General features: G+C 42.6%; 1 protein-coding gene across 1 annotated transcript; it reads left to right on the top strand.

The window, feature by feature from the left end:
• The first annotated feature begins 964 nt into the window (after positions 1 to 964).
• LOC119317066 (integrin-linked protein kinase 1-like) lies at positions 965 to 5,920 on the top strand. Its single transcript, XM_037591462.1, has 12 exons — positions 965 to 1,654; positions 1,930 to 2,004; positions 2,117 to 2,221; positions 2,523 to 2,605; positions 3,419 to 3,539; positions 3,778 to 3,857; positions 4,188 to 4,250; positions 4,357 to 4,472; positions 4,621 to 4,706; positions 4,855 to 4,979; positions 5,235 to 5,366; positions 5,646 to 5,920. The coding sequence occupies exons 1-12, from the start codon at positions 1,211 to 1,213 to the stop codon at positions 5,665 to 5,667; spliced, it is 1,452 nt and encodes a 483-aa protein (XP_037447359.1). The 5' UTR covers positions 965 to 1,210; the 3' UTR covers positions 5,668 to 5,920.
• Positions 5,921 to 11,622: the final 5,702 nt, after the last annotated feature.

The following is an 11,622-nucleotide window of genomic DNA, read 5'->3' as shown; positions in this document are numbered from 1 at the left end:
ACCGTAATAATAGGATAGTACTCCCTCTGTAAAAAAATATAAAAATATTTAAATCACTAAATTCCTATTTGTCATTGGAAAGAACGAAAGAGCATTGTATACCCCTCCTAGGAAATAATACAAAAGGTCAAAATAAGAACGGAGAAGATTCGTTGATACGGAGTTGGTCCATTTTACAAGCAATCCACTATTCTGCATCCTGAAGATCATAGAACAACAAAAATCGGTAACGTTCTTATGTTTCTTTATTTATAGAGGGAGTAGTACTATAATAACTCCACTGCTATGAATTACTGCATCAAATGTGGACTAATGGACTTGCATCCAGTGAGTATCAGGTGATACCAAGACTTAGATGCTCCCATGATACGAGCTTCTTGTCAGTTGGATCTTAGATCCAACGGCTCGTAGGTGGTTTTGAAGGCTGCAATACTTGTTCGCAATTTTTAGACTTCAAAAGATCTTTTTTGCAAAAATGTTCAAAGCCTTCCGAAACTGTTGGATTTGAGATCCAACGGTTCCTAGGAGCTCGTATCATGGGAGCATCTAAGGCTCCGTATCACCTGATACTTTTCCTGCATCCAGTATCCCAAAGTAAACAAGAGTATATTTAGCCGCCTATGGACTGGCAGACCAAAGGAAAATCCAACTGGCAACAAGACTTCGCAGCCCCGCCCGCTAGTTATTCAGCTAGACGAAGGCGAATAATTCCGACTTGCAGGAAGGAAAAAAAACAGAAAGTCGTCGGCAAGTGTTCCCACGAAGCGACAAAAGCACGCAAAACCCCTTGGACTCCCGCACCACCGCCCCCCGACACACTGACCCCACAACTTCCCGCCCCCGGCAGTCAGTGACTCTAACCTTTTAAACTCAGGTCGAGTCCGAGCTGTACCCGCGATGCTCCCTCCTCACCGGCGGTTATTCCCTGTCGATCGGCGTCCTCCCCTCCCTTGCTCTGCTTCCCACTACGCTGATAGTACCAACAACTCCCGCTCCGCTGCCACTAGTCACCATCTCGAGTCCCTGCCCGATTTTTATTACTACGGAGCACCATCATCGCCCACGCCCAATCATCGTTCGTCTCTAATCCCCAGAAGCACCCACCTCCGCGCGAGATCCCACGCACCAAAAACCGCGCGCGGATTCTCGCCGGCCTCGATCTCGCGCCGCGCCTGCTGCTTGGGGGGCCGTACGTCGGCTGTGGGAGGCGATGGCCGCGGCGGCGAAGCTGACGCGGAGCTTCTCTCGGCAGCTGTCGTCGGGGGCGGCGCGGGTGTGGCGCCAGCTGTCGCTGGAGCCGCACACCCCGCGCCGGGGCGCGGCCGCGGCGACGGGGGCCGTGGCGGCGGCGGGGCCGACCAGGTTCGGCCTCGCGAGGCAGTCGTCGCTCGACCCGACGCCGGCGCCCGACGACGGGGCGGTGCTGGCCATGCCGGAGAACCTGGACGCCACCATGCGGCTGCTGTACGCGGCGTGCCAGGGGGACGCGGCCGGCGTGGAGGAGCTCCTCGGGGAAGGGGTGGACGTCGACAGCATTGACTTCGACGGCCGCACGGCGCTGCACATCGCCGCCTGCGAGGGCCGGGGGGAGGTGGTGCGCCTGCTGCTCGGCTGGAAGGCCAACATCAACGCCCGCGACCGATGGGGGAGCACGGTGCGCCCTTCGCCCAATTTTCTTCTCTCGCCACCCCGCTATGCGTCACCTGAATTTCGCTACGCCCCGCACTTTGCATACTTCCGATCACAAGCACCTCTCGTCATTTCGTTTGTGCAATTATATCGTACTACTAAGAGTACAGGGTCTGCCACATTGGAGCAATGACCAATCTGATGCATTCGGAGATAGCGATAATATAGGCGCATGGCACGTGCGACTACTTATCTAGCCGAAGCTGATTCCAGCTTGTATTTCTATGCATGCAATTTCAGCCAGCAGCGGATGCTAAACATTACGGCCACTTTGAAGTGTACAACCTTCTCAGAGCAAGAGGAGCAAAACTTCCGGTAATGCATTTCTTATTTTCGTAATTCAAAATTCCCGGAACTCTTCTTAACTCTTGCTATTGCTATGATATGGAAAATATTTTCTTATACATTTGTTATTCTCCTCTACCAGAAAACCAAGAAGACTCCAATGACTGTGTCAAATCCTAAAGAAGTTCCAGAGTATGAACTGAACCCTCTTGAACTCGAGTTCCGAAGAGGAGAGGAGGTTACAAAGGCATGTCTCAATAAACTCCCTCCTTTTGTTTTCTCTTTTTGCACGGTGTCTTTCTTCATGTATTTGAGTTACTTGGATAAGAGTGCTAACAATTTTCCACAATGGACTTATTGATGATTAAAAGTGTTAAGGTTGAAAACGTGATTCTTATGTCGATTTCCATGATAATTTAAGCCCTACTATTAGTACTCAAAAACAAGAAAATCATATCTTCTACTGTAGGTTCATCTAAATTTGCATTTGCTGATTTTATTGGTTTGACATAATTATGACCGCCTTACCTGTCATACAATTTGTACAGGGTTACTATGTAGCCAAATGGTATGGCTCCAAAGTTTTCGTGAAGATACTTGACAAAGATAGCTTCTCAGACGGAGATAGCATGTATGAGCTGCCTCCTTGAACTTTTATATCAGTTGACCTTTTTTATCTGATAATCATGAAGTTGCACACAGAAGTTTAGTAGTGTATCTAAGACAATTATCATGATGAATTGGGTCTGTTATAATCATATAACGCTCAATTGTAGTATAGTTTGTTGAGATATTGTGCCAGACAATCCTACAACTCACCTTGGCGTCCTCTCTGTTCATTGAACCTGAATAATAATTTCTCTTTTTATAAACAAGTTACAGGGAAAATATTATTACTACACCCCAGCTTGGTGCACCCACGCAAGAAAACATAGCAAAACATTTTGAAAATATCTGAAACTTTGTGGGAAGGATTATGAACAAATGTTATAGGTGCTTGCAAAGTTTGGTGGTCAAATGGCATTCGAGGAGCTCTGTACAAAAAAAAAACTCAAAATGTACGTGCACTGTTTGAGCAAAATTTCTAGTTTTGTTTTTTTGTACACACCTCCTCGGATGTCATTTGACCACCAAACTTTGCAAGCATCTGCAACATTTGTTCATAATCATTTTCACAAAGTTTCAGATTTTTTCGAAATGTTTTGCTATGTTTTCTTGCATGAGTGTAGAGTGGGTGCACCGAGCTGGGGTTCAGCCACTACTTTCCCTTATGGAGTTATCACAGTGTTTATTATCGTATAATTAGTTTGACAAACTAACTTGATACAGTTTCAGTCTAAACAGTTTTCTTCAGTTCATAGTCGTGAACTTTTTATTTTGATTTTGGGCTTTGCTTATCATGTTTCATTCAATACTGCTAAGTTCTGTCGTCATATCAACTCAGAGATGCATTCAAACACGAGCTTACTTTACTGGAGAAAGCGCGGCATCCCAATTTGGTCCAATTTGTGGGAGCTGTTACACAAAATGTACCACTGATGATTGTTTCAGAATACCACCAAAAAGTGAGTAGTTGTGCTTGATTCAACAGAACAAATGCATGTATTCACTTTTGATCATTTCGGAAAAGCAACCCTCCAACTAGCAGGGTTTCTTCACATAAATTTATGGAGTACTATGCACTTAACTCACCTGAACATTATTTTGTGTTGTTATTAGAACAGTAGAAAGTAATCCTATTGGATTTACCTGAACAATATTACTCTTCTATCATCGATGACTGGATCTGTGTTCCCTCATTAGGGTGATCTAGCGAGCTATCTTGAGACAAAAGGTCGCGTGCAATCTTACAAAGCGATCAGGTTTGCCCTTGACATTGCAAGGTATGTTAGGATTCATGACATATGTATTTCGTTTTCCTTCAAAGCTGTATCTACCATTTGAACTGTTGACTGGAACTGCTCGTGTCAGTGCATCATTTTGTAGTCACGTGACAATAAGTTTATTTTCTTTATTTTTAGACAGGAAAAACAAGAAAATTAATTTGATTCATCTAATTGAAATGGTTTTCAATTTTCAGTTATGTGTTATTTCAATGAAACAAAATGAAATCACAAATGATTTATGAAGTTCATGCGCTAGTTTGTATTCTGTTCTTCTACCACCAGAACAGAGGAAAAAATATTCTGCATTAATTCCTTCTTCTTATTTAGGGGACTAAATTATCTTCACGAGTGCAAGCCAGAGCCAATCATCCACGGTGATCTGTCACCAAAGTAAGCTTATCCAAATATATTTCGTCACTAAACCAGTGCACTGTACTAAATTCAAGTGGTTTATTCTATGTGGACTGTACGTTATGATACTTTTGTAAGGTTTCAGAAATATTGTGCGGGACGATGAAGGAAAACTTAAGGTGGCAGGCTTTGGATCACTTGATCTGACAAAAGTCTCCCAAGATAAACTACAGATGGTTCAGCCAGTGTCAAATTTTGACAGTACGTTACATTTACCTATTTAATGACAGCATGCTGCATCGTACATTCTTTCTATGTAATGGTTCTATACCAGTGACCATTTCAAATTAGTACTAGTGCCACAGTTATGACTTATAACTACTACTATTAAATATGTTCATGTGCGTAGGTGTATACATTGCTCCTGAAATGTACAGAAACGAAGCATTTGACAGAAGTGTGGATACATTTGCGTTCGGTCTCATTCTTTACGAGGTATGTAATCTGTCACACTTCTTAATTTGGAAGCGCCAATGAATTCACACTAACTGTTTGTTGCAGCTGTCGCCAGTACGTAATTCAAATGAGCACATATCTTTAGCTAAGCATCGCACGCGTACATTATCTTATATTTATTGTTCAGATGATTGAAGGATCTCCTGCATTTCACCCAAAGCCTCAAGAGGAAGCGGCCAAGATGATTTGTTCAGAGGGTTTGAGACCATTATTCAAGAATAAACCCAAATCATATCCTGAGGGTGTGAAAGAGTAAGTGAATCTTATGCCGTGCCCCGTTCATATCCCTCTTTACTCGTAGTCATATGTTTGTGAGTAGCTTTTGCATTCTATTCATACATGTCTATATAATACTGTATTAATAATTTCTCAAGGAGCTCTGCTTTCACGTATCCATGTTTCCCTGCATTGTCCAGCCACAGCCATCACTGATTGTTTGCTCGTAGGCAGGTCGTCCTTGCTTAATTTCGCTATCTGCTGCTCATAGTAGTTGTTTGCATATCACAGGCTAATACAAGAGTGCTGGGATCCAACACCTTCCGTCAGGCCAACGTTCTCGGATATAATTGAACGCCTGAACAAGATATCTGCAAGTTGTTCCAAGCAAACTCGCTGGAGAGACAACTTCAAGCTACCGTGGTACAGTTCTCACTGATCTAACTGCAAAAACTTGGACTATCAAACTCCTTTCTAAATCATTTTGAACTTTTCTATAACAATCTAGAACAGATATCAGTCGGTATCCTAAGGTAATTAATTTGATGGTCTGTTGCCTTATTGGTAATACACCATGGCTTATAATTGAAATTGCTTCAGTTCATTTCGGTAACTCTGGGAAACTTGAGCGTTGTTTTATAATTGATCTACCATCAAAATCCATTGTATCATGGGTCTCACTCTCATGTTTCATCTCCTCAGGAAACAAGCTGTGCACAAATAGTTCTGATCTTCCACGAGACTGTCGATGAGATTCCCCCCCTTTTTTTGCATATCTTAGTAAACACGGTGAAAATTATATTGGTATATGGGACAGAAGTTGTTCCTTTACAAGGTTTTTGTATGTCCAGTTATAATTTCTTTCTTTTTATACCTCTGGTTAAGTGTATTTCGAGTTATGTTCATCCGAATGGGAAGAATGTATTAAGTTCCTGAATGTTGCAAATATGCTCATACCATATGCCTCCGAAAGTCAATGACATATTTTTATGTTTTTCTAAACACCAAAATGTAGCGACTGTACCTAATTTGTTGGTTTGTTTGCATAAAATGTTGCAAAAGTTTAGGTATTCTTTCTTCAGATTTTGGAAGAAAAAACCTTGTTTCTGCATCATTTGCAGCAGGACAACTTGTGCTTATTGTGGTGACAAATGACGCATTGTATGTGCGACACTTGTCACAACAAGAGATTTTTGTGCTCTTTTCCTAGATTCATTTTCCAAAACGTTTTATCTTTTGAACCATGCGTCCAAATCACGAACCATTTTCACTGTTGTGTTTCTCGCCTCAAAATATTTTAAACTAGATGTCATGTTAATAAGTTTGGAGCACCTCCCCGAAAGTGCGTTATATCGACTAGAAGGAGGGTGAATAGGCAATTTTTATGAATTCGACACTGAGGAAATTCCTAATTCTAAGTGAGGAATTTCCTAAGTGATGAACTACAAGCAGCGGAATAAGTACTCAGGTGCAAGTATAACATGGCAGTAACACAATCATCATGATGATATGAAATAAGCACGGGGTACAGGTAGCGTGTAAATAGGATAAGCAGGTTGAAGATAAGATGACTGAAGAAATAGGATTGAGGAAATTGAGAAAGTCTTTAGCCAAAGTCTTCAAACAGTAACGGTCAATTTCATCAACATATGAATGAAGAAATGAAAGGGTTGAGGAAATAGAACCAGTAGCTCGGTGAAGACAACGATTTGGACCAGTTCCAACTGTTGTGACAGTTGCACGTCTGGTTGGGGAGGTTAGATATTTAAACCTGAGGACACACATTCCTCACCATATTCTCCTTGAGCTAAGGTCACACAGACCTCGCCCAATCACTCGTGGTAAGTCTTCCAAACCTTCACAGATTCGGTCACTCGGCGATCCACAATTCCTCTTGGATGCTCTAGACCATGACGCCTAACCGTCTGGAGGATGCACAATCCTCAAAGGTAACAAGCGTTGGTTCCACACAGGAACAATCTCTTCAGTAATACTCAGTCACTTTGTGTTGTAGGTGTTTGGGTCTGGTTTTTTTTTTTCTCACTTGATGATTTTCACTCAAAGTCCTCGGAGGATGGGATGCTCTCAATGACAAGTGTCAGTTTCTCTCAGAGCAGCCAACCAACTAGTGGTTGTAGGGGGCGGCTATTTATAGCCGGGGAGCATCCCGACATGATAAGACATAAATGCCCTTCAATGATATGACCGTTAGGTGGATAAGATATTTTGGGACAGCTGGTGCATAGCAAAGCAACGGTCGAAAATTTGAGCTCTCAAATTCCTAAAGGCTATCATGTTCCTCACTTGTAGGCAATCCGCACTAGCGAATTCCTAACTCCTCAGTCAGAACAAATTCCTCAGAGAACAGAAGAACTTCGTCTCTGTCACTGAAGAAATTGACTGAACTGTATGAGATTTCCAATGGCTTCACTTGAAAGGATTGGGTAGGTGTAGGATTTGAGATGAGGATCACTTTGAAACTTTTCCTTAGTTTTACCTCGACCCCCTTTAACAGTATGGTGTTTCCTATGACTTAAGAAAGAGAAAATGAAAGTACGAAAACAAAAGTCTTCACGCTTCATAATCCTCGCATCAATATCAAAGTCTTCAAGGTCACACCAATTTTCTCATTTTCAAAGTCTTCAAGAAAACCAAGGTCATCAACTGAAGACATTCATTTTTAGGGGTCGACCTTCATCGTAAATATCAAACTCCTCATAGACTTATAGAACCTGTCTCCACTCACAAACACATTAGTCCCTTAACCTATAAGTCTTCAATACACCAAAATCACTAAGGGGCACTAGATGCACTTACAATCTCCCTCTTTTTGGTGATTGATAACAAATAGGTTAAGTTTTCAACGAGGATAATCATATGAAGTGTAAATACTAATATTGAGGAATTTGATTGCAATATATAGAAGAACTTCCCCCGAAGATGTGCATATTTGAGGAATTTGCTTTGGATTGCAAATGCACATTGTAGAGTAATATCATGGAGATCTCCCCCTATATCTTGTAATTCATACACACATTTGACATATAGTATGAAGAATTTGAAATGCATGATGAGATATGGTGTCTGACGAAATTTAGCATGCGTGCATTAAGGTACTTGAGGAAATAAGCATGCAGAAAGCAGTTCAAAAGTATCAGAGCACCATAGGACTTAAGTTTACAACTCGATCAACAAACACTTTAGAAGAGCGAGAGTTGTAACTTAACAAAAAAACAACCCATATATAAGACCTGCTTGAAGACTAACTCAAATTTCTTCCCCTTTGTCATTAAATGACCAAAAGGGACGAAAAATGAGGACTAACGCCCCTGAAGAATATCATCATGATGTCGATGGAGGAACGCCAACGTTGTTGGGGTCGTCCGTTGAGGTAGGGCCTGCCGCAGTGTCGTTCAAATCTTCAGCTTGCACAGGGGACTGATGAATTGGATGCAAAGGTGTGGTCAATGGTGAATTGGGTGAAGTCTTTCCCAATAGTCATCATTTAGCACGGGAGTTGTTGAACCAATATCCACATCTTCTTCTTCCATTTCTTCAACACCCACCTCTTCAGCTGTGAACTGGGGCATGGGCGATGATACCAGAGGTGTGGAAACAACATCTTCAACATCAATTTCTTCATCCAACTGCTCTGAAGAAGCAGTAGAAGGATTTTCTTCACCTGGAATGACATGTTCTTCACCAAATGGGACAATTTCCTTTGATGGCACAACAGAGATTGGAACAACATCAATTGGGTTAGTGAAGGAACTTGTCAAAGTCGTCACCCATTTAGGAGCTGAGGACTCTGTAGAAGTTGATGCTTTTCACTTCTTCACAGCTACCTTCTCTGCAGCCTTGGTTTTCTTCACTTCTGATGTAGAAGGAAGGTTGATATTCTTCATCTCTGATTATCTTGCAGGAGGAGCAGATGAAGTAGGTTCAGGTTCTTCAGGCACAACTGATGCAGTTGCCCTGGCATTCTCAGATTCTTCAGGCGCAACAAATTCTTCAGCTGGCCTTGGTTGATCTTCAGGCGCAACATTGGAGGTTTCCCTGTCAATTTCCTTAGGAGCTGGAAATTCTTCAGCAGCCCTGGTACTTTTAGTTTCTTCAGAAGCATGATTTTCATCAATTGCGCTTACATTTTCTTCAATGGGTTGAGCAGATGCTTCAACCTGAGGAATTTCTTGTTGCGATGGAGTTGCAACATTGAGCTTGAGGTTCTTGGAGAGATTAACGAATCTGACTTTAGCACCGACCCAGTCTGCATGATATGTGTCAAATTCATCACTGAGGCCTTTGATCTCCTTTTGCATGTTGACAAGTTCTTTAGGAGACATATTCAGAGCATTTTTCTTCAAAAATCGCTCCTTCTTGTACTGAGCCTTCTTGACTTGTCTGGCCTTCTCATATTTCCATTTTTCTTCACTTATGAAGGCCGTCAACATGTGAATTTCACCATAAGTGAGGTTCAAGTTAGGCAGTGGTGTGTTGGGATCCTTGTGCCAAAGGTCAATGAGGCCGAGGATCTTCTTCGGATCCAGCATGAGAGGCACAGTACTGCCTTTGGCTCTAGCGGACCTTTCTTGCTTGTCCCTGATGATTTCTGCGAGTTCTTCATCATCAGCTTCATCGTCATCAGATGGAATTTGGAAAGCCACTTGCTTCTTATGAGGACTTGGCCTCGATCCTCGTCTAGTAGCAGCTTTGACTTTCAGCAAGGTTGGACCAGTTGAGGATTGTGGTGGAGCTGAGGAACTTGCAGATTCTCCTGAAGCAATGGAAAAACCTGCAGTCCTTTGGCACGTGGCAAGATGCATAGGTTTTGAGGACTTTGCAACAGCAGTTGAGGATTTCGTGGCAACAGAGGGAATTGGAGCTGCCCTTAAAGAAGTTGCCTGAGGAATTTGCCGTGAGGGCTTTGAACTTGGCCGTGAAGGCATTGACTTTGAAGAACTTGGCCGTGAGGGCATTGCTGTTGAGGAACTCGGCTTCACAGCTAATTTCTTTGGCAAAGCCTTCTTAGGCTTACTTGTAGAGGCCTCAGCAGCAGTAGCAGCAGAATCTTCATTGAATTTCTTCACTGCTTCTTTTGCCACTTTAGCCAATTTGGCTTGACGCTTGGCCCATTTTTTGGGAAATTCCTCACCGCATCTAATGCTTGAGGATCCTTGGCCCATCTCTTTTCAATCCTATGGATGCGCACTTTGCGCTGATTCTTGGTTTCTTTCCCATGAGTAGCTTCATCTGGTGTGCAATATTCTTCATATATAGGATTTCAAAAGCAGGGTTGGACTCTGGTCTCTTTCCTCCCTTCTGAGGTCTCTTCCCATCAACCATTTTCTTCACTTGAGGATTTTGAACAATGGATGTTTCTGAGGAAGTATGCAATTTATCTTCAAGGAACGCTGCAAATGAGTTAAGTTTATGATAACCTAGTGATTCAGTAGTGGACATTTTGTACCTGTGAACAGAGTATATGTACGAAGAATTTGGAGAGGTCATATGTGTTCTCAGAAATTTTTCAAAAAGAATCAAGTTTGAGGAATTTGACCATGGGTTTCTTAAGGAATTTCATTAAGCGTTCTTGACTTAGGTTCCAGAGTTGTATAGATTTGAATATCACACAATTGAGGAATCTTGAAGAAAAACACAGCTTAGAGAAACAAATCAAGGTACATATGCAGCTGGGTGTTTAAGGATTGGGAAGTTGTAGAATAAACACCTTTTGAAGATTTTGTGGAAATCATAAGAATCAAAGTAGGGTAGTAAAATCAGATTTTAATTACCCTGGACGAAAAACATGACGAACTAGGAGTGGAGTTGGAGAAGTTCGTCATTTCAAATCTCCCACGCCCTAACTTGGCGGCGAGAGACAGCTACGGCGACGGCGGAGTGAAGATATCTGCGGTCGGCGCGAGTACGACGGCGACGAGGTCGAGACAGTGAAGCTTTTCCTCACCGGCGATGATGTAACACCCCCAGTGTCATGCTACAGTAATCCCCTGTTAATGGTGCCATGTCATCATGTTACTGTTGCTAATCTTCACTTGATCCAAATCACGGTTCAAATTTCAAATTCAAATTAAAGTCCAAAACTCAAAGTTTTCAAACATGAAAACTAAAATGTTAAAAGTGTGGCAAATAATCTCTGGTTATTTGTCATGTTGGAACCAACCTCTTTTGGATTCCCAAGTTCCCCTGGGAATTTATTTAGTGGTCTGCCAACATTTAAAATTGGCCTTTTCAATTTTTAAAAATAGTTAGACAACTCCTTTTGACCTCAAACTTTTTGTGACTCCTAGAAATAATGTGTTTCAGTTATGTGCCAAGTTTCTTGTTCAACAAAAATCATTTGCTATTTTAACTAAATGCAAACTGAGACAATTGTTTGACAGAATAGATTAAAGAGAAAAGTCCCCCACTGGGCCAGACGAACCAACCAGCCCATCTGGCCCTAACCGGCCCAACCACCCCTCCATACCCCCCTCACCCGTAACCCTAGACCAACCACCCCCACACGATCCCCCACTCTCCCTCGTCTGCCCCCCACCTCTTGATCCCGATCTGGATCGAGAAGGGGGGGATCGAACCCGGCTCCGCCCCTTCACCCTTTGCCGTCCACCGTCGCCCGGAGCACAGCCTCGACCACGCCACCCCGCCTCTGACGCCGCTG

The sequence above is a fragment of the Triticum dicoccoides genome, chromosome 6A, assembly GCF_002162155.2.
Source record: "Triticum dicoccoides isolate Atlit2015 ecotype Zavitan chromosome 6A, WEW_v2.0, whole genome shotgun sequence".
In the NCBI taxonomy this organism is placed as follows: Eukaryota; Viridiplantae; Streptophyta; class Magnoliopsida; order Poales; family Poaceae; genus Triticum; species Triticum dicoccoides.
This window is presented reverse-complemented; position numbering and strand designations above follow the sequence as displayed.